This window comes from Takifugu flavidus, chromosome 20 (assembly GCF_003711565.1).
Source record: "Takifugu flavidus isolate HTHZ2018 chromosome 20, ASM371156v2, whole genome shotgun sequence".
In the NCBI taxonomy this organism is placed as follows: Eukaryota; Metazoa; Chordata; class Actinopteri; order Tetraodontiformes; family Tetraodontidae; genus Takifugu; species Takifugu flavidus.
In genome coordinates, this window is record NC_079539.1 from 12,217,970 (window position 1) to 12,241,438 (window position 23,469).

At 43.3% G+C, this 23,469-nt stretch overlaps 2 protein-coding genes across 8 annotated transcripts; one reads left to right on the forward strand and one right to left on the reverse strand.

Moving 5' to 3' along the window:
* The first annotated feature begins 10,360 nt into the window (after positions 1 to 10,360).
* On the forward strand, positions 10,361 to 15,806 carry ntmt1 (N-terminal Xaa-Pro-Lys N-methyltransferase 1). The gene is made up of 4 exons (XM_057018558.1): positions 10,361 to 10,486; positions 11,695 to 11,854; positions 13,821 to 14,073; positions 15,183 to 15,806. Exons 2-4 carry the CDS (start codon positions 11,696 to 11,698, stop codon positions 15,437 to 15,439), a joined length of 669 nt encoding a protein of 222 aa, XP_056874538.1. The 5' UTR covers positions 10,361 to 10,486; position 11,695; the 3' UTR covers positions 15,440 to 15,806.
* ndor1 (NADPH dependent diflavin oxidoreductase 1) lies at positions 15,791 to 22,757 on the reverse strand. 7 transcript variants are annotated; one of them, XM_057018552.1, is made up of 15 exons: positions 22,637 to 22,757; positions 21,848 to 21,954; positions 21,421 to 21,498; positions 21,022 to 21,119; positions 20,849 to 20,947; positions 20,454 to 20,555; positions 20,178 to 20,372; positions 19,752 to 19,879; positions 18,854 to 19,065; positions 18,206 to 18,313; positions 17,992 to 18,106; positions 17,708 to 17,854; positions 17,504 to 17,622; positions 16,353 to 16,447; positions 15,791 to 16,055 (listed from the first exon to the last, which is right to left on the reverse strand). In XM_057018552.1, the coding sequence occupies exons 2-15, from the start codon at positions 21,947 to 21,949 to the stop codon at positions 15,911 to 15,913; spliced, it is 1,743 nt and encodes a 580-aa protein (XP_056874532.1). In that variant the 5' UTR covers positions 21,950 to 21,954; positions 22,637 to 22,757; the 3' UTR covers positions 15,791 to 15,910. The 7 variants fall into 7 exon arrangements, with proteins under 7 accessions (XP_056874532.1, XP_056874529.1, XP_056874531.1 ...); XM_057018549.1 differs by having other exon boundaries at positions 21,815 to 21,954; positions 22,637 to 22,754; XM_057018551.1 differs by having other exon boundaries at positions 22,538 to 22,697.
* Between the last annotated feature and the right edge of the window lie 712 nt (positions 22,758 to 23,469).

Consider the following 23,469-nt stretch of genomic DNA (forward strand, 5'->3'; position numbering starts at 1 on the left):
GTTTTAAAAATTATTCTAAATTTAACGGGCAGCCAATGAAGCGACGCCATTACAGGAGTTATGTGATCTCTTTTGTCAATACCTGTCAGAACTCTGGCTGCAGCATTTTGGATCAACTGGAGGCTTCTTAAAGAGTTGTTTGGACACCCTGATAATAAAGAATTACAATAGTCCAGCCTGGAAGTAACAAAAGCATGAATTAACTTTTCAGCATCATGCCGCGTCAGTAGTTTCCTATTCTTTGTGATGTTCCTCAGGTGAAAAAAGGCACTTCCAGAGACTAATTTAATGTGTGAGTAGAAGGAGAGATTTGATCATGTGATCTAAGCAGCAGCTAGCTTCTCCTGGCTACCTGACTCCAACTCCAGCTAACTCCAAGCTCCGGAACCACGTCTCAAGCTCGCCAAGTCTCGACTCCATAGCTGTAAATAAACTACACTTTCTGCACCTATTCCCTTCACTAACACACAAAGACACTGGGTGAAACAGACAGTGAGGCCATGCTAATGCTAATAGTCGGCGAAGCCCTGTATTTGTTTAATATAGGTTGTTTCTCACTGTTGTTATCAGGTGACTAGAATGTCCCAAGTGTTCAAATTTTAAGTAAAGTGAATACAACACACCGTGCACAGTGCAACCAATGAACGATTGAGAAGACAGGAAGTGACGCAATACGTTACCAGGAAGCCACTCCAGCGCTCACAGAGAGTCTAGATGTTAATGAGATACCATCTGGAGTGATCATGTGATCCAATCTATCCCTGAGAGGTTCAGGACCAAACACCAAGACCTCCGTTTTTCCTGAGTTAAGGAGGAGGAAATTTGGTCGAATGCACAAAACACATGTGGACTGGTTGGGCAAACTCCCATGCACCCTCGAAGACCCTGCTGAGGGTGTAAAACTGGTCCACTGTTCCACACCCAGGACGAGAACCACATTGCTCCTCCTGAATCCGAGGTTCGACTAGCCGGCGGATACTCCTCTCCAGTACCCCTGAATAGACCTTACCAGGGAGGCTGAGGAGTGTGATCCCCCTGTAGTTGGAACACACCCTCCGGTCCCCCTTCTTAAAAAGAGGGACTACCACCCCGGTCTGCCAATCCAGCAGCACTGCCCCCGATGTCCACGCGATGTTGCAGAGTCGAGTCAACCACGACAGCCCTACAACATCCAGAGCCTTAAGGAACTCTGGGCGGATCTCATCCACCCCCGGGGCCTTGCCAACAAGGAGTTTTTTGACTACCTCGGCAACTTCAGCCCCGGAGATATGAGAGCCCATCTCCAGGTCCCCAGGCCCTACTTCCCCACTGGAAGGCATGTTGGTGGAATTGAGGAGGTCCTCGAAGTATTCCTTACACCGATCCACGACCGATCCCGAGTTGAGGTCAGCAGCACACCATCACCACTATACACAGTGTTAACAGTACACTGCTTCCCCCCACTCAGACGCGGGATGGTGGTCCAGAACCTTTTCGAGGCCGTCCGAAAGTCGTTCTCCATGGCCTCACCGAACTCTACCCATGCCCGGGTCTTTGCCTCGGCAATGGCCGTAGCTGCCGGTACCTATCTGCTGCCTCAGGAGTCCTACAGGCCAGTAAGGCCTAATAGGACTCCTTCTTCAGCCTGACGGCATCCCTCACCGCTGGTGTCCACCAGCGGGTTCGGGCCACGACAGGCACCGACCACCTTGCGGCCAAAGCATTGGTCAGCTGCTTCAACAATGGAGGCACGGAACATGGTCTCAATGTCATGGACTCAATGTCCCCCGCCTCCCCGGGGACATGGTCAAAGCTCTCCCGGAGGCGTGAGCTGAAGCTCCTTCTGACAGGGGACTCTGCCAGGCGTTTCCAGCAGGCCCTCACAACACGTTTGGGCCTGCCAGGTCTGTCCGGCATCCTTCCCCACCATCGGAGCCAACGCACCACCAGGTGGTGATCAGTTGACAGCTCCACCCCTCTCTTCACCCGAGTGTCCAGAACATGCGGCCGCAAATCCGATGACACAACCACAAAGTCGATCATCGATCTTCAGCCTAAGGCGTCCTGGTGCCAAGTGCACATGTGGACGCCTTTATGTCTGAACAAGGTGTTTGTTATGGACAATCTGAGACGAGCACAGAAGTCCAGTAACAAAACACCACTCGGGTTCAGATCAGGGGGGCCGTTCTTCTCAATCACCCCTCTCCAGGTCACACTGTCATTGCCAACGTGAGCATTGAAGTCACCCAGGAGGACGAGGGAGCCCCCAGAAGGAGCACTCTCCAGCACTCCCTCTAAGGACTCCAAAAAGGGTGGATACGCTGAACTGCTGTTTGGACCATATGCACAAACAACAGTCAGGATCCGTCCCCCCACCCGAAGGCGAAGGGAGGCTACCCTCTCATCCACCGGGATAAACTCCAATATACAGGCACTGAGCTGGGGAGCAACGAGAATTGCTACCCCTGCCCGTCGCCTCTCACCATCGGCAACTCCAGAGTGGTAAAGAGTCCAACCCCTCTCGAGAAGACTGGTTCCAGAGCCCTTGCTGTGCGTCGAGGTGAGGCCAACTATATCTAGTCGGAACTTCTCAACCTCGTGCACCAACTCAGGCTCCTCTCCCACCAGAGAGGTGATGTGAGAAGAATTATTGTTGTTATTACTATTATCGTTTCAATGCTATAGTGAATAGATTTAGAGTGTTTAAGGAATGTTTAAGAAAAGGAATGTATGAGTGTTTGAATCAAGTATTGGAGCTGTTATGTACCCAGCACCTGGAGGTACCGTGTTCAAGGACACGAGGAAGTCGTAAAGATAGGAAGAGAAGGAATCGTGAGGTCAGATTGACATAAATCCTGTGTGCACCAAATAAAAGAGGTGAGCGAGCAGCAGACGAACGGAGTTGAGAGAGGAAGCTTGAACTGCTGCTCAGCTCTCCCTTGCAAGGAACTCCTGTTGTTTGCGTGGTTGATCTGAGTCTAGTGAACGAACAGCGCGGGTGACCAAAACATCACCCTCACAATGACATTCCATGTCCCTAGAGCCAGTTTATGCAGCCGGGGATCAGACCGCCAAGGTCCCTGCCTCCGGCTGCTACCCAAAACACAATGCACCCGACCCCCTTGGCCCCTCCTGCAGGTGGTGAGCCCACGGGAAGGGGGTCCCATGGTGCCTCTTCGGGCTGTGCCCGGCCGGACTCCATGGGCAGAGATCCGGCCACCAGGTGCTCGCCAACGTGCCCCACCCTCAGGCCTGGCTCCAGGAGGGGGCCCCGGTGACCCGCATCCGGGCAAGGGAAACCTGGTACCAACGTTATTTTTCGTCATTAGGAGGTCTGGGCTACGCTTCATCTGATCCCTCACCTAGGATCTGTTCCCATGGGTGGCCCTACCAGGGGCATATAGCCCCAGACAACATAGCTCCTGGGATCATTGGGACACGCAAACCCCTCCACCACGATAAGGTGGTAGCCCAGGGAGGGGTTTAGTTAATATCGATATTTATTTTTAAAAAAATCAATGCCAAATGAGTAGCTTGTGAGTATCGATATATCGATACCACGGGATCGATCTGCCCATCCTTAATAGGCAGAGATCTCTCTGCATGCTTCCGTGCATGTATCCTGACCAACTGACTGAACAAATCATCTTCTACGCAGTAACGTTTACTTCTCCAAACAGCTAAATTCCGTGACAAACTTGGTGTCAGAAGTGGGATCCTGGGTACGTCCGTCGGGACCGCGGGGCTGGTCACCTGAATCCACCAAAGGCAATTTATCCTCAACTGCGCAATTGTAAGGAGGGGGAGGACCGAGGCTGTCCCGATCAACGGTTACAGGATTCTTCGAATTCCACGGCTGAATTAAATTGGTAAGACGTATTTATCCTTTTATTTGAAACTAATTACTGCGTAGGATAGACACTGACCTTACTCTGCTAACTGGCTGCCATTAAATAGCTTAAGTTAACACGAAACGAATTCCTGTGAGCCCATTGAAACAAGACCAAGTTACAAATATAAATAAACGTCAAAGGAAATCCTGTGAGTTCATTGAAATAAGAACAGGTTATGAAACAAATTTCTGTGAGCCAGAAAGGCGAGACCAGGTTACAAATATAAGTAAACATCAAAGGAATTCCTGTGAGTTTATTGAGACGAGACCAGGTTTTGAAACAAATTCCTGTGAGGTCATTGAGGCAAGACCAGGTTACAAAACAAAATCCTGTGAGCTAGAAAGGCGAGACCAGGTTACAAAACAAATTAAACACCAAAGTAATCCCTGTGAGTTGGCAAGACAAGACCAGGTTGCAATAAAACAGGATCAGGTTACCATGGGAACCTTGCAGAGTAAGGTAAGAGTCGAATGTCTGGTGCTGAGGACCAGCTGTCTCCAGTAATGGACATAATGACTAAAAAGTTGGAGCCGGAAAGTTGTGTGTATGTAAGGTTGTGGTGTGAACAGTATGGGTTTTCGGAGGGAGGATTGTTAAGTGTGCAACAACTGTCCGCCCTGAGGGACAATTTAAATAAGAAAAAGAATGAGATGATGAGCAGAAAGAAACTATCAGCAAAAGAATTACACGCGATAACAGATATGGAAGAAACCCCTTCTTCCCCTTTTCCATCTCTACAGGACAGCTAGAAATCCAAGACAGCCTGTGGGATTAGCCCAAGAACATCATTCTCCCCTATGGCCACCAGAGGGACAAGAGAACGGGACAACAGGCCCTGGACAGAAGCGGACATTGTGGATGCTGCAAAACACCTCCCTCATCCGGACAAAAGAGGAGCTACAATGGCACAAGCTCTGACTGACTTTTTTTGAGACCCTGACATCTTCTGAAATGGCCAGAATAATGACTCTCCATGGTGGTAATGCACACTGATCACCAATACAAACGACAGCAGGAAAGAAAGACCACTACAGAGGAAGAGGACAAGCATACAAAGAGAGCCCTGCAGCAGAAACAACTGGCTCTCCTCAAGTATCCTCCACCAGATGGCGCCAGACGACACAACGGAGGAGGCCCTCCACGTGCCCCATCTCAAGGCCCACCGCAGACGTGACAGCAACCACTGAACCAGGGTCAGGAAGACTCGGACATCTGCTACTACTGTGGTCGGAATGGACACTGGTCACGAGACTATCCCCAGAAGAGCCATATGGTCTTCAGGCAGGGCCTATTATAGCCTTCCCCCCAAAAACTGATGGGCTAGATTGCCATCTAGAGGTACCTGCCTGGCCCAGCTGGGGCAGGTACTGCAACACAAATAAAGCAGCTGACATATTCCAAGATGGTGCCGCACGAGTGGCAGCTTGTTACAGTAGCTCCGAGCGTGTTTACATGTTTTAGTATGTTTTTATACTTTTTTCGTGCGTCCTTTTGTACCAGTCTCGGTCGGAAGTGTGCACCTTCGGGTGTACAACTTGCAAGACTATCTTTTTGTCTTTTCGTCCTTCTGGGACTATTTAAATCTACATCGGCTGACCCCTTCAACCATGACTCCATTGTTTACAACCGGGAACAGCTGTTAGCACTGAGCAACACGAGGGTACTCCCTGCGGAAATACCGGTGATCCCCATGGAATTAAGGAGACGGAGAAGGGGATGCAGAGCAGGGACAATGCGTCGGGAGAAGAAAAGACGGTATAAACCATCTGTACCGTCGGTCATCATGGGGAACGTGAGATCTCTCCCTAATAAGATGGATGAGCTGTCGGCGCTAACCAGGCTACAGAGGGAGTACCGGGAGTGTAGCCTCATGTGCTTCACAGAGACCTGGCTGAATGGACTCTCGCCGGATTCACACGTAACCCTGGACGTTTTCAACTCGTGAGAGCGGACAGGAAAGCTAATGAGAGCGGTAAGAGGAAAGGAGGGGGCATTGCGATGTTTGTGAACGATAGATGGTGTAACCCAGGGCACATCGGGGTGAAGGAGCAGTACTGCAGCAAAGACATTGAACTGCATTCGGCCATATTACCTCCCGAGGGAATTCTCGCATGTTATCGCGATAACCGTGTACATCCCTCCATCAGCCGATGCCGCTGCTGCCTGCGAGACTGTACACACCATAGTTTCAAAGCTTCAGACATCGCAGTCCCCCAGTCCCTCCTCCTCATCTCTGGTGACTTTAATCATGCTTCTCTGTCCTCCACTCTCCCAACCTTCACCCAATATGTGAAATGCCACAAAAGAGACAATAGAACTTTGGACTTAATGTATGTAAACACCAAGGATGCATACACCTCCTCCCCCCTCCCCCCGCTGGGCTGTTCTGATCACAACCTGGTTCATCTGTCCCCTGCATACATACCTATGGTGAATAAACAACCACCCACAAGAGGTATGTAAGGAGCTGGTCTGAGGAGACCAGCATGGCTCTGAGGGACTGCTTCGACACCACAGACTGGGATGTGTTATGTGAGCCTCACGGGGAGGACATCGACGGCCTGACAACCTGCATCACGGACTACATCAACTTCTGTGTGGATAATACCGTGCCTACCAGGAAGGTTCGGTGTTTCCCCAACAACAAACCCTGGGTGACCCCTGATCTAAAAGCCCTGCTGAATGAGAAGAAGAGGGTTTTTAGATCTGGGGTCAAGGAGGAGCTGAGGAGAGTCCAGAAGGAGCTGAGAAGGGGGATCAGGAGAGGCAAGGACAGCTACAGGAGGAAGCTGGAGGAGCGCCTCAAGGGGAGCAACGCCAGGGAAGTCTGGAGAGGCCTAAAAACCATCTCAGGCCACACAAAGGACAGCGGGAGGGGCCCTGAATCTGGGGGCCTGGACTGGGCAAACGAGTTGAATTCCTTTTTCAACAGATTCGACTGTGCTGCCCCTGCCTCTCCCACTCATCAAAGCCCAGACCTGACTGTGCTGTCACATGTTTGAGATGTTTCAGTCAGGCTTTAGAGCTCTTTACAGCACAGAAACAGCACTTCTTAAAGTTACTAATGATCTTCTCATAGCTTCAGATCATGGACTGGTCTCTATGCTGGTTCTGCTGGACCTCAGTGCTGCTTTTGATACAGTTGATCACAGCATCCTGCTACATAGACTGGAACATGTGATTGGGATTAAAGGGACAGCACTAGACTGGTTTAGAGCATACTTATCTGATAGATAATAAACCCTCAAGGTTCTGTACTTGGACCATTCCTCTTCACATTGTACATGCTTCCCTTAGGGAACATTATTCGGCAGCATGGGATAATTTTTTTATTGTTATGCTGATGACACTCAGCTTTATTTATCCATGAAACCAGAGGAGACAGAGAAGTTAGTGAAGCTCCAGACCTGTCTTAAAGACATAAAATTGTGGATGTCTTCAAATTTCCTCCTCCTTAACTCAGGAAAAACTGAGGTCATGGTGTTTGGTCCTGAACCTCTCAGGGATAGATTAGATCAGTGTTTTTCAACCTTTTTTGAGCCAAGGCACATTTTTTTCATTGAAAAAATCTTGCGGCACACCACCAGCAGAAAAAAAGCTTATTTTAACACTGAAGAATCATGTTATATTATAGTGTCTTGAATAGGAATCAAGTAAACAAAACGAAAAAGGTATTTTATAATCTTTCCATTTTTTACTCACTCAGTGTGAAACCTGGGCCTGTTTGGATGAACACAGAGCTGATATCCTGGCAGGAATCGATGAAAGACACACACGAAGCTCTTCCTCCACAGCTCTCAGTCTTTCTCTGTTTTTAGTTTTTACAGCAGTCAGGCTTAAAAAGCTCACCTCACACAGATATGTTGTGGAAAATGGGAGCAGTGTTAAAGTTAAAGTTCCTCTCGCAGCTCATACACACGGGCCAGCACCTTGCCGCGCGACAAACAAAATACGAATAAAATACTCAAATTACGAACAAAATACTCAACATTTTTATTTTGAAGTGAAGGGTGTTTCGTTTGGAGATGGCGTTTAAGCTTACTTGGGACCATAGCACTGTTGGAGAGCTTTTCACCACATACCAAACACAATGGAGTCGGCGCCGTTGCATCTCCGGTAAAAGTAAATCCAAATGAAAGATAGCTTTCGTTGTATTGCCTCGCGCCAGAAACTTTGCTCGACGTCACCGTCTTTGCTTTCTTTTGACCTCCACTCATACTGGGGCCTTCATCTGGGTCTGGATTTTGTCCAGGGTCCAGTTCAGAGTCAGAATTTTTTCTCTTCAAAAACTTATCCATCACTCTCACCGCTGTCCCGCTATCCACAACGCCACCGTAAACGTCACCTGCCGCGGCATCGATGCGTCACTAATTTGCTTGTCTCCAAGCACAATGCAATTAACAATTAGCTACCTACCTACCACCACCTACTGGTATGGAAGAGTACTACATGATTACTCTGCCAGGCGCTAGACCGCACAGGCACAAAAATTTGATAATTTCCCGCGGCACACCTGATAATATCTCACGGCACACTGGTGTGCCGCGGCACAGTGGTTGAAAAACACTGGATTAGATCACATGATCACTCTAGATGGTATCTCATTAACATCTAGTCTCTCTGTGAGGAATCTAGGAGTAACTTTTGTTTAAAATCTCTCCTTCGACTCACACATTAAATTAGTCTCTAGAAGTGCCTTTTTTCACCTGAGGAACATCTCAAAGATCAGGAAGCTACTGACGCGGCATGATGCTGAAAAGTTAATTCATGCTTTTGTTACTTCCAGGCTGGATTATTGTAATTCTTTATTATCAGGGTGTCCAAACAACTCTTTAAGAAGCCTCCAGTTGATCCAAAATGCTGCAGCCAGAGTTCTGACAGGTATTGACAAAAGAGATCACATAACTCCTGTAATGGCGTCGCTTCATTGGCTGCCCGTTAAATTTAGAATAATTTTTAAAACCCTTCTTCTGACCTACAAGGTCCTCAGAGGCCTAGCTCCATCCTACCTGGAGGAGCTAGTGATACCTTACCAGCCCAATAGACCGCTCTGCTCTCAGAATGCTGGTCTACTTGTGGTTCCCAGAGTTTCTAGTAGAATGGGGGGCCGAGCATTTAGCTACCAGGCCCCCCTGCTATGGAACCGGCTCCCTGTCCAGGTACGGGAGGCTGACTCCATTGCTAGTTTTAAGATCAGACTTAAAACCTACCTCTTTGAAAAAGCTTATTGTTGTTAATTTTGTAGTTACTATCATAGATAGAAAAATTATCATACTTAGGGGGTCGTCTAATCATTAGGTCACATTCTAGCTATGCTGTTATAGGCCAAGGCTGCCGGGGTCCGGAAACATGATCACCTGACAGGCCTCTGTCACCCCACTGGGTCATGGTTTCCTCTCCTCTCCTTTCCTCCTCCTCATCCAGCAGACTAGTTATGATGATTCCTGTGTAGTTTTTCTGCTTCTTCTCCCCCCCCCCTCCCCTCTCTGTTTATTTACAGGTATCGCCGCCTTTCGGAGCTGCATGATGACCTCCGGCCCCGCTGACCCGTTGTATAGTTTCTTTTTGTGTGTGTTTCTGTGCTCTGTGCCTCTCCTCTCCTCTCCTCTCCTCTCCTCTCCTCTCCTCTCCTCTCCTCTCCTCTCCTCTCCTCTCTCTCCTCTCTCTCCTCTCCTCTCCTTCTCCTTCTCACCTCCTCTCCTCTCCTCTCCTCTCCTCTCCTCTCCTCTCCTCTCCTCTCCTCTTCCCCCTCCTTCTCCTTCTCCTTCTACTCTCCTCTCCTTCTCCTCTTCTCTCCTCTCCTTCTCCCTCTCCTCTCTCTCTACCCAGCCGGCCATCAGCAGGAGGGTCCCCCTACATGAGCCTGGTCGTGATCAAGGTTTCTTCCAGTTAAAGGGGAGTTTTTCCTTGCCACTGTTGCTTGTCTGGGGTTAGGCCCTGGGATTCTGGAAAGCGCCTTGAAACAATTTTGAATGTATAAGACGCTATATAAATAAAGATTGATTTGATTTGATCACCTGACAGGCTTCTGTCTCTCCTCTCCTCTCCTGTCAACTCTTATACCAGCAGTTTGTTATAGTTAATGTACTTGCATTATCTCTGCTTATTCTCTCTTCTACCTCTTTTTTCTTTAACACTTTTTTTCCTGTCCTCCTCCTTGTCATCCCCCATCTCCTCCCTCTCTGCCCAGCAGACCATCATCGGGAGGGTCCTTCCCTACATGAGCCTGGTTCTGCTCAAGGTTTCTTCATGTTAAAGGGGTGTTGTTCCTGCCACTGTTGATTGTTGGCGATCAGGGGGACATTAAAAAAATCACACAGTGACATTAGATAACATACCATTATCTGCAAACATACACAGATAAACATATAGTTGCGATCAACTATGAGCACAAGGCTTTCGCCCTTAATTTCTCATCACAGTGCAGCTTTCACGTATTATGCAGGACGCAAGGACGTTCATGAGTCGACCAGTAGGGGCGCTGTTCAAAACGCCTTTCCAAAGGCACCAAATAAGGAAATGACGTGCTGGTCGCCTTGCGACGGTTCCAAATAGAAAACTTGTAACATAACACGGGGACCGGCTCGGTAGCAGACGGCGTGGCTTTAGGCCGGGTGAGGCTCTGATTTAAATGACTTTAAGTTAAATATCCAAGTGCATTAAATGGTTCTTGAGCCCGAAATGCGACGATCAGACTGGTTAAGGTCGCTGGGTAAATCTGCTACATCAATAGCACATGTAATCTGTTATGTAAAGGATGTGTACTGTCGTCTGTGCACATGCAATAGTCGTGTTAAGTGATCATGATTTACTTTGTTAAAGTCTGTTTTAGGAAGTGAGTAATAATATGTATGATTCTTTTATTCAGCTGGACAGATTTAAGGTCAGAAGATTGACTTTAACAGCTATAAGCACAGTCCAGGCTGCGTGTCAGCATGTGTTTTTATTTCAACAAAGTGAGTGTGTAATAAGACCATTGTTAAAAGGAATTAACAGGTATTATAGGTTATGGCTGGCAAGAAATGTGGTGGAAAATTGATTAATGGTACCTGTGAAATGGAGGAATTTATTCCACCTGAACTGTAAAATTAGTTGGTGAAACCAAAATTTAAGTTAAGATAGATAACATAAAACCTATATCACCAATATATCGAAAGCACAAGTGGTCCTGAATTCTCATTCTTTATCAGTAATTGTGAGGGGAATGCAAGTGTAACACAACTGTGATGGTTTATGTTGTGTTTTTGGGACTTCTGCTTGTTACTAATATTCTCAAATGAGTTTCTTTGTCCATCATGCAATTAAAATCTAAATTCTCTGCAAGAGGGAATCAAATTCTGTAAATGAAATGTGAGTGACTCATTAAAGTCCTTCCTGAAGCCCTTCAGTCGTTTATCAAAAGACAAATGTACAGGATAATCACAATGGCTGTTGTTCAACGCTGCAACTGTAGTGGCTCGTTAGTTCAGCGCTTAGGAGTGTAAGAATATTTCTCATGTTTTGCAATGTTTAACAGAAGTTGGACATTTCTCTCATTTTGATCTGAACAATTCGGTGTTTGTCAAAAGTATTGGGTAATGAGTGGTTGGTCACATTTAGCTGTTTTGACTTTATTCTTTGATTTTTGGAAGATTACGTATTTCTCGTAAAAAAAATTAAACCCGATACAGCATCAAATCAATACTTTTTAAAGAAGGCAATATAGTGGAACCCAATAATTGTGCATTTTATTGGGAATGTACTCTGCTCACTTACCTAATGTGAGTGGAGGAGAATGACATCAAACATTAAGGAGTGAAAATGACATATTTATGTGTGACAGGATGGGTGACATTGCAGAAGATGAGACAACTTTCTACTCTAATGCAGAGGGTTACTGGAAGGATATTCCCCCCACGGTGGATGGCATGCTTGGGGGTTACGGTAGTATCTCCAGCATTGACATCAGTGGATCCAAGGCTTTCCTGCTGAAGTTAATTGGTGTAAGAGAGTTATGACAGACATTTTTGACAGAGAATTGCATCTTGCCTATGTAATGTGATTTAAGACTGACTTGATAGCAGAAGGAAACAGATTTAATGAATGAATGCATTTCTTTTTTTATACATATTTCTCAGGGATGCTTCATAATTTTGGTTTGGAAATGGAGACTTAATTTTTTGTTTTAAATCTTCAACATCATTGTAGTTGGCTTGTTCAATGATCTTTTAGATTACATCCCTACACTATTTCCATTTCTAGGTGATAAATGTGTAGCAAACATTTGATATTTACAGGTATCGCCACCCTCGGAGCTGCATAATGACCTCCGGCCCCGCTGAAGTGATTGTACATCATATTTTTTGTGTGTGTTTCTGTGCTCTGTGCCTCTCCCTCTCCTCTCCTCTCCTCTCCTCTCCTCTCCTCTCTCTCCTCTCCTCTCCTCTCCTCTCCTCTCCTCTCCTCTCCTCTCCTCTCTCTCCTCTCCTCTCCTCTCCTCTCCCCCTCCTTCTCCTTTTCCTCTCCTCTCCTCTCCTTTACTCTCCTCTTTCCCCTCCTCCTCCTTCTCCTCTCCTCTACCTCCCCTTCACTCTACTTCTCCTCTCCTCTACCCCTCTCCTCTCCTACCTATCCTATCCTCTACCTGTCCTCCCCCTTCTCCTCTCTCTTTACCCAGCCGGCCATCAGCAGGAGGGTCCCCCTACATGAGCCTGGTCCTGCTCAAGGTTTCTTCCTGTTAAAGGGGAGTTTTTCCTTGCCACTGTTGCTTGTCTGGGGTCAGGCCCTGGGATTCTGGAAAGCACCTTGAAACAATTTTGATTGTATAAGACGCTATATAAATAAAGATTGATTGATTAAAGATTGATTGATAGTATTGCATCGCTTTGTCAATCAATCAACTGCTGGTATAAGAGTTGACAGGAGAGGAGAGGAGAGACAGAAGCCTGTCAGGTGATCAAATCAAATCAATCTTTATTTATGTAGCATCTTTTACAATCAGAATTGTTTCAAGGTGCTTTCCAGAATCCCAGGGCCTAACCCCAGACAAGCAACAGTGGCAAGGAAAAACTCCCCTTTAACAGGAAGAAACCTTGAGCAGGACCAGGCTCATGTAGGGGGACCATCCTGCTGATGGCTGGCTGGGTAGAGAGAGAGGAGAAGGGGGAGGACAGGTAGAGGATAGAATGGAGAGTAGAGGGGTAGAGGAGAGGAGAGGTAGAGGGAAGGGGAGGGGAGGTAGAAGAGAGGAGAGGCATAGAACATAGAATATACATACAAAAATACATTATATTGAATTAAATTGAATTAGCTGCTGGTTGAGTGGGTCAGCGGGGTCGGAGGTCAGTATACAGCTCTGAAGGCGGCGATACCTGTAAATGGATACAGAAGGGGGGGGGTAGAAGCAGAAAAACTACACAGGAAATAGCATTACTAGTCTACTTGATGAGGAGGAGGGAAGAGGAAACCATGACCCAGTGCGGTGACAGAGGCCTGTGAGGTGTTCATGTTTCTGGACCCTGGCAGCCTTGGCCTATAGCAGCATAGCTAAGATGTTAACCTAATGATTAGACAACCCCCTAAGTATGTTAATTTGTCTGTCCATGATAATAACTGGAACTACAGAATAAGTAACAATAAGCTTTTTCAAAGAGGTAGGTTTTAAGCCTAATCTTAAAAGTAGAGATGGAGTCAGCCTCCTGTACCTGGATAGGGAGCTGGTTCCATAGCAGGGGGGCCTGGTAGCTAAATGCTCGGCCCCCCATTCTACCCCTAGAAACTCTGGGGACCACAAGTAGACCAGCATTCTGAGTGGAGCGGTCAAATTCTTCCATGTTCTGGCATGTATTAAGTCGAGTCTTAATACATTTTTAAGAGAGCTTGTAAATTGAAGTTCGTGTGTGATTGAAATGGTCCTTCACATATGAGGAACATCTTAAATGATCATAGACCAATGTATTTTTGCCCAAGGAGGGGGAGGGGAAGACAGGAACAAGTTGTGCCCTGGACTGTGGAGCAGGTATTGGTAGGATTTCCAAACGTCTTCTGCTCCCTCTCTTCAACACTGTGGATCTGGTGGATGTTACACAAGAGTTCCTCGACAAAGCTAAGACCTACCTGGGAAATGAAGGAAAGCGCGTGGGCAACTTCTTCTGTACCGGCCTACAGGACTTTGTGCCAGAGAATGGACGCTACGATGTAATCTGGATCCAGTGGGTCATTGGTAAGTAACCCACGGGCAGTTATGTCAAACACAATTAAGGAATTTAATTCTGATTTTGTATGTTGTACAGACCTCATTTGCCAGTGATACTGTAGTTTACTCTAACAGAGCCTCACATTCTTCCATCTAAATGGACATTAGACTATTTGCTTTGGAAACTATGACCTTGGAAAGTGGGGTTTTTTTTGACAATGTTTGCTCATTTGTGCCCCAAATTGACTGAGCGGCAAAGGTTGAACATCAATGACCTCTAGAGGGCAATTAAAGCCTGGCCAGAAATAAGTGCAAGCTTCAATAGGGAAAACATAAGAAAGAACAAATGGGACCAACAAACACTTACTAAGATTAAATTACTTTTCTGTAACAAGTATACTGCACATTCCTCATAACCAATATGTTTGTCTGTGTCCGAGTAATCTGAGAAAAAACCAAACTATATTGTCAATTCCATATTGATCGAAACATAAATGCCACAAAGACATGAAAAAAACGCATTTAAACCAATGAAATATTTGAGACTATATGGAATAGAATATTTTGCTTTGTTTAATGCAAAAAATAATCTCTCGGGTTTATTGTGGGGGCCTTTTATGTCTTTGTGGCCTTTATGTTTTGAGCTTGTCTCTCTCTGTGATGGACAATAAAAATTTTTGAAACATGTACGTATCATTAACTATCAACATTGTTCAGCGCAAACAAACATGTTGGAGCTCTTTGGAGTAAATGAGATGGACAAAACACAATCCATTTCCAGTCTGTTCAACGCAAGAATCTGCAAAACGTTTCAATATGACAATGTCATTGATCAGATCTGTAAATTAAGACATTTTGGCCGATACAAATTGCTTGAAATTTGTGATATTGGCTAATCAGATTGACAGAAAGCCTCTTGAAAATGAAGTGTATTAAATTTACAGGTTTCTTATTATCTCATTGTAAAGACATTTCTTTACAAGCATGGGTTTATTTGTCCTCTAAAAAGAAAGTGGTTTGACAAAATCCTAATGATGTAGGCACATCTTGTTTGTGTTTAGGCAGCGAGAAATCACAGGCTCATAACCACAACAGCTACTTGTGCATTTGCATTGAAAATTCTCTTCCATCGATAGGTCACTTGACAGACAACCACCTCGTTGATTTCCTGGAACGCTGCCGTAAGGCTCTGCGACCCAAAGGCCTGATTGTCATCAAGGACAATGTGGCATATGAAGGAGTGGTCCCTGACGAGGTGGACAGCAGCATCTGTCGTGACTTGGAGATCCTTCAAAGTCTTGTGTCTCAGGCTGGTCTCAGAATCATCCACCAAGAGCAACAGATTAACTTTCCAAAAGAGATCTACCATGTGCATATGCTTGCACTCAGATAGAGAATACAATTTATTTCAAAACTATCCACAAACTATGTGTTTATGACTGATGGACTGAATGCACAATTATATCAACTTTGTGTCTCAACGTGACCTCGATGACCACCTTAAATCTCTTTGCTCATGCTGATTGATCACTTTATATTGGAAATCTGACGTCCTCAATCCCTTTCTCTGTAAATAACAGTTTTAATATCTGAACATCAGATTTGCCCTCTTTGGTTTTAGTTTCACCTGGATGTTTTTTTTTTCCCAATCATGAAGCAGCTTCTAAATAAAAATACTAATCTCATGTAAAATTTGACCAAACTTGTTGTTCTGAATTTCATTGAAATATTAAATTGAACTACATTTGAATTTATGACAATATGCCCAGTATGACATTTATTTTCCACAACATGACAGACAATTGTGTAGACTCTTATGAAGGAGAAAAGTCTGCAGTCTTTGACATTGGCAGCCAATTCAGGATCAGGACCAGGTTTCACACTGCAGACGGCCTGATTTTTCCATAATTGCTAGCATCTGGATGGCATCCTCAGAGGATAGCCCCCCCTCCTGTTGAAACACCTTGCTTAATGCATCACGTACACTGGCTGGCATCTGCTTAGCGTTGCTGCAAAGGAAACAAACAGCACATTTTAAAAATCTGCCAACTATCTATTACTACTGATAACTAGAATTCAAGTGAATTCCAATGTTCAGAGCGATGACACCAAATGAAGTAAGAGCAGAAAAGCTCTGAAGCAAAATATCTCCAAGCAGAGAACAGTGTCAAAAAGTAATATGCATGGCAAAACAAAATTCAGTACTTGAACAAGATCCCTAGAACTAGAAACACAGGTTACCTTTATGACTCTTTCCAACAGATGAAACCAAAAGGTGAATTTCAGCCCTGATGCCTCACACTCACCCGGCAATATAAAAGCAGCCATTTTTAGAGGCGATCAAGTCCCACAACAGTTTAGCATTCTCCAACACACGGTGCTGCACATACACCTTTTCCTGCTGAAATAAACAAACATTTATAAGGTGCAGCTATTTAAAAAAAATACAACTTGTTCTATTCTAGCTATGCCAGAGATGGTTTATCATCATTAGGGCATCAATATGGGGTGATGGTGTGTAGGGGGACCGGGATGAGAAGTAGAGGGTTCTCAGCTCGAGTCCCAGTGCAGAAAATAGTTGGGAGATGCTCTGGTAGTGGGGGCGGGGGGGCAGTACACTTCTGAGCACTGCTAAGGTTACTGAAGCCCCAAATGCTCACATAAGGCCCAGCACCCTACCCCAAACCCCGAAAGGGATAAAACGGTCTAAAGGAAAAAAAATAATAAAAATTTAACTGACAGTCCTAACCACAATATTTACTTGTACTTTGATTTAAGGTTTCCAGAGGGATGACTTTGTCTGTCAAATCCTAGATCTGTTTTCCACCCATTAAAACACCACTTGTTTTGTTGACCTAATGTCTGTATGGAGGAGGCCCCGGAGAAATGCTCAAAAAGGTACTAGAGCACACATCCTAGTGGCCTTATTCACTGGCCTTCTAACCAGGGGAGGGCAAATCCAGTCCTTGAGGGTTGGATTCAAGCTGGGTTTTGTGTCTTACCAGGCAGAAACTGCTTTCACCACGGTAAATGGAACCCCAGGTGAAAGCGTTGTCTACCTGTAGGACAGAAAGTCTGGCTTGAATCTGGCCCTCAAGGACTGGATTTGCCCACTCCTGTACTAGAGAATTCATCACAAATCAGATGGTTCTTTATTGACCAAAGATAAAAGATGCATTTGCATTATAAGCACAAAAATCGCACAGGGTCTCTGCAATAATCCCTTGTCAAGTATCCCTTTTATGATATGGAAAGTATCTCAAACAACTGATGCAAAGACCATCTGGAACCCACATTCCTGATAATAAAGGCTTGTTAAACTCACCTCACTCACAATCTGATCCCAGGTGGTCATGTGGATGAATTTTACAGTAGTTAAACAAACCATACAAATTTGGAAAGGTAAACCTGTCGTTTAAAAAAAAAAATCTATTTGAGATGTGCACATCCTTCTGACCTGGTCTCGTGAGAAAGAAGTGTACAAGGTCAGGTGTCCCATCTTTTCTGCCTTCTCCCATTCTGAACGGAAGTAGAAGTCTTTGGACTCAGAGCGACAGCCGAAGAACAAGACATTTACTAAGTGGCAGAAACACAATAAGAGGCCTCACAGGGAACATCAGTCTTGATATCAAATCAGAGTAAAAAACAAATCACTGTGTACTGTGTTTTCCTTCGGGAATCCTTTCTTGCAGAGCAGACCTGAAGGGTGCCACTCCAGTTCCTGGTCCTACCATTATGACAGGGATGTCCTTATCTTTCGGGAATTTCATAGTACCTTTTTTCACCCACAAGGGCACATATGTTTCACCTGTAAAAGGTCAAGCAATCCCATTAAAATATTTTGAACACACATTTTCACAAAGTGGATTTGAGGAATCTGAAGTAAAGAGTAAGTAATTCTGGTCAGTAGCTACTCAGTTTAAGATGGAAGGTTTGTTGATGGACCTTGTATTGGGTCCAGAGAGGCTAACCAGGTGGAACAGAGACCTCGTCGTGGTTTAAAAAGCTTTGTTTTGTACCGAACCACAGCAACCAAGATCTGAAGTCTGTGTGGGTGAGACTGAGCAAAAAGCATATTCAATTGAACCTGCACTATTAATACCGGTATATATCAGAAATACGACATCATATGAATAGTTGGTATGGATGACTGATTCACCTGAAGGGAGGAGGCAATGGAGAAAGACCGGGGCTGGATCTCAGGGAACAAATCCAGGAGGTAGTCTACTCTGAGTTCCGCAGTGGTATGAGGGAAATCTGCTAAGACCTGCAGAAGAAGATCCAACACTTCTATCAGCTCCAAGTTTTGTATTTTTTTTTTTTTTGCCAACTTCCCCTCAGTAAACATTTTGCACTACTTAAGTTTTCCCTCACTCACTTTCATTTTATTAACACTGCTGAGCAGTCCCAGTCACAAGTTGGGGGCTTGGAAAATAAAGTATTATATCATATTGTATTGAGTGTCAAGAAATCTGAAGCAAAGAAACATCAGCGTCCCTTCCTGAAGGCTGAAAAATGCTGTTAAAATTGTATTTTGTTAAAATGACTTTAATACCTTGTTTGTCCTGTAATTAACAATATGTCTATTAATTAACTATATAAAACATATTTTTTCAAAAAATAGCTTTAGAAACTTAGTTCGATTATTTATACCAACATGATTGTGACGGGGTTGCCACTTGTGATGTTAGTGTTCTAATGTTGAACAATTAAAAGTCATTTGCATTTTGTGAAGCTAAACTTCAGATCATATTGTGCAAAACTATAGAGCCAATGAATTAGTGCAGCAGAGAGTCTGTGCCATTACCTCCAGTATTGTGCGTCTGGGCCGGTTACAGTAGCTGTGCAACTCTTCTTGATCTGCTGGTGAGCTGAACTCCAGCAGCTTTTCACGCTCAAGCTCATTTGTGGCAAAAGTGGATAGGAGTTCAAAGAAAGAGCGGCGAGGTACAGATGAAATATCAAGAATGTTTTCCACCAAGTAGAGCATTGTGCATGGCTGAGGAATCCTGCATGGAACTTTGAAAGATTATGTTTTTGATCAGTATTCATGGAAGCATGATGATTTTGCACAATCTATTATTAACAAAGAGCCCCTTTTGTACATCATTAACTAGCTTATTTAAAAATTACGATTGAGATTTAAGGTACTACACATTTGAACAAATTGAATATAGATACACAGCCCCAATGATTTCCATTAGATCCTCAGGGATGCAGTGTAGCAAAACAAGGATAGCTCACAGCTGATTTCTGCATAAAATCATAGTATAGAAATGGACTATGCATCACCACCTTTGCCGAATGAACAATACAAAACAGAATACGTAGCATAATTGGCTGCTGTCTTGCACTGCTCTATTTAATCATTTACTACTTTAGGCCCCGTTTGCGGAAAAATGTTTTCCTGAGTGGCAACTAGTGGCCAATTATGGAAACATCATTTTTCAACCTTTTCTAAAAGCATCAAACTACACTGACGAACATATCACATTTATGGGTAATATAACTTATTAGGTTTTTTGTTTTTTGTTTTTTAAAGTACACTTTTGGATAAAACATTTTAATTTTAAGTATACATTTTTTCAGTCTGTCTCCTGCTATGCTGCATAATTCAAGACGTTACGTGTCATAAGTCACTCCTCGGGATTAAATGCAGGTCTTAAATGGGACACTTTATTACTATTCAACATCCACATTCCTACCTGCAGTGCTGTGTGTCGGTTGGAGAGTGAAGATGGCCTCTAGATCTAAACTGAGCAGCTGACGGAACTGTTCAACATCTTCTGGTGAATTTTGAGGATACATCATCACAACATCACCAGCAGTAAACCTACACAAAATTATTATTACTATTTAAGATTCTGGTACTTATGGTCATTATTAATAAATAAGGTTTTCCATCAATGCAATTAAAGTAAATGGTGACAATTAGAAAGGTGGCATCTTAAAATGCAAAATATCTATGATAAAGTTATGTTGTGGGCAAAGAATGGGCGTCATACCATAAATAATTATATACTGAAATACATGTAGTCTATTTTTATATTTAGTTTGAATTTTATTGAATATTACTAATATTGAATATAAGTACATGAAAATTCTTATTGTTTTAGCTCAGGTGTACTTACGCAATGTTGGTTCCAGTGATATCAAACTCAATAAGCCTTACATCCTGGAAGTGTGATGCTTCGGTTATTCTTAAATTAGACAAAAGTCTGCATGGAGAGGGGCGGGACTGTGTAGGAAAACTTTGATCTAAGCTTGTGTTTGGAATGCAAACCTCCTTCTTTTCCAGGAAGTGAAACTTGTATGTTGGAGGGAGCCTGCCACAAGAACCCAGCAGTAAACAATCTAATAAATTTCAACCTGATATGCCATCAATCAATGTATAAATCAGAACTCACGGTTCATATTCACTCAGTGGAATGACATCAGAAAAACATGGATATAGAGCATAGAATTTGTCCCACAGTGCCGTGAGCCATGGGTAAATTACAGCATCCGCCCTAGTGAACAGATTCTAGAGTCATCATTGAAGTAAGCAAGGGGAAAAATTCACTAATTCTATCAGTTACGGCACAAAGTTATTTCTTTGTTGAACAGTTCTCTTGAAATACATTTTACTCAGTTGAAGAAGGCAGCTTAGTCTAGTTTTTAATCAAAATGTAAAAAAGAGGGTAATCTGAGACTAAGCATAAATTGCGTGAGAAAACCACAATAAAATACCGAGACACTTTCCTTTCAACTAAGTCATTCCATAATGTACCACATTATTTTGACATGCTGTTTTGCTTTTTACCCCAAGTGATGCTGATCATCTGCCAACCCGACAGGTAGAAGCATACTTGCTCCCAGCTGTACCAGACGTTTATACAGCTTCTTAGCCACAAAATTGAACCTGCGGGTTGAAATGGGTTAAAGATTTTAAATGATGCTCATGTCCTGTGAAAGTTATAAATATGAATTACTGACTTTGCATATGAGGAGTCCCCCAGGCCCAAAACGGCACAGTCCAGCTGAGACAAAGAGCCAAGGGGCAAAGATTTCTTGAAGATGAACCTCCAGAAGTTCTGCAATGATAATCCACAAACAGCAAAGGTGTTCTGGCTTCACTAAATCTGTGAAAAATATGTATATTTCAGATATTTTAGGGTTTTTGATCTTAGGGGAGTAAACTGGCCAATCCTATTAATGATGTTGCATTGTCTTTTTCATTTGATTTTTTACATCACAAAGTGGGCACAAAAAAGAGCACATCTAGAGTGAAATGACAAAACTAAAAAGAAGACTTTGAAATTTGGCTTTGAGAATATTAATTTGAAATGGCCATTCTTCAATTAGAAACACAAATCACAGATAATGTTTGATTACCTTCATGTTGTCTGGGGGGTCTCCCTGGCCCGTGGTAGCACAAACGAACACAACCAGAGTCTCTGAGATCAGGTTGGCCTGTTTGATGACAGAAAACAATACTAAATATATGTTTAACATGTATAGACCAGATAAAGATATATATGATATACCTCCAGCTAATCAATTATATATGACACTTTGGTTACCGATATGAGTGTTATTGAGTTGATATCTTGGTTTTAAAAATCAGGTGATGTGACGAGATTTGGATCCCTGAAAAAGATACTGAGGGCACACACCCAGACCCCTAGGTCAAAATTGTTCAAGCTACACTAATCTACAGATTTTCTGCCAAACATCTGCAATTTGACATAAACTGTGGAGATGATTACATACATTGATCTATACTCACTACATTGTAAGAATCCAGTGGTAGAACCTGAACCTGGATCTGTTTTCTCCGAGCTTGCCGAGCGACCCTGTGGGCTGTGTCCTGAGCAGAGCCAGTCTGACTCCCATACAAGACCTGCAGGATAGGCTTCAACATCTTTCCTTTTAAGAAACAATATGGTTGATCATGTCAAGTGGAAACAAACACTTCAATCAATCAATCAATAATAAATATATGTGCACTGGATAAGACAGAACATAGCCTTCACTTGAGATTAAATCATGAAAGAGTTAACATTTCTGTATTCTTACCTGAATTTAAGGATATTATAACCGTGACCGTTAAAAAAAACCTGAACAGACCCATAATATGTGTTTCAGATTCAGCTGCCAATTCTAATACAAAACCACAATAAAATAATCTGGCAGCTCTGGTCACAAATTAATATTGTTGGTTGACTGATTCAAATCATATCACTGATTCATATCAGTCAACCAACATATTGTCAATATTGTCATGTTATCATGACGACAAAACATCAATACCAGCTCTAAAAATGAAACTGTCACTAACTACAGTAAATAACAACAGCTAGTGCAAGAAGTATAAGAAAATATAAGATATATGCATGTTTAAGGTGATTTTTAAAAAAAGATACTAAAATTTACTTTGATATAAGAATAAGTACCATAATCTAAGTATGACGTTATTTTAAACAAAACAACAAACAAATTAGCAACTCACTTTGGGAACAAATAGCTTGTTTTTGCTGCACATGCACTTTATGGACGTTGTCTCCTTGTCTTCTCCTCCTTCTACCACTGTCAGTACATCAGAACATACCTTTGTTTGATAGTGTCCAGTACTGTCGATGCGAAGTTTGAGGCAGACCCCGCCTTTTTCCTGTATACGTCACTTCCTCCAAACTACGGATGCCGAGTATTGTTTAGGACACGCTGTGGAGAGAAAAAATAACAACAAAAACAAAAATAATAATAGCAATGATGATGATGATGATGATAAAAATAATAATGATAATTTCAGACATAACATATGATATTATTTGTCAAGTTTCTTTATGAATTACCTCACTACATCCCTGACACTACACGTTAGGCCCTACAAAACATTTTGAAATAATTATTAATGACACTAATAACAATAACTCCTCGGTGACTCGTTTCTTTTGTTTCTTTTTGATAGATACAATGTATTACTAAAACACACGTCAATAATGGAAAACATTTAGATTTTTTTGTGCTAAAAAGTTAGTCGTAAATTATATTGAAATTTATCAAATATGGCCATGGTAATAATATATCATTTCAAATCATAGAAATACCTGTAAAATACACATGTAATGAGCACATCCATTTAAAACCACCACCCTGTTTTTTTTGCACCAAAGACGGCAGTACTCTATGAGCACCTGAAAGGGGATAAGCGACTACGGGGTTGCAAGGAGCACAATAATATGGGTAATTTGACGCTTTGGCCAGTGAAAAGGGTTAAAATGTGTGTATTAACGATGTTTTATCTATGACTCCTCATATACTCATCCAAATAATCAACTTTAATCATTACGGTAATGATCCATGTAAGCATTGTGTTGCTTAGTTTATACACTGAATGTTCCATGATTCATTCATCGTCTTACAGTTCATGCTAAGTTTTGA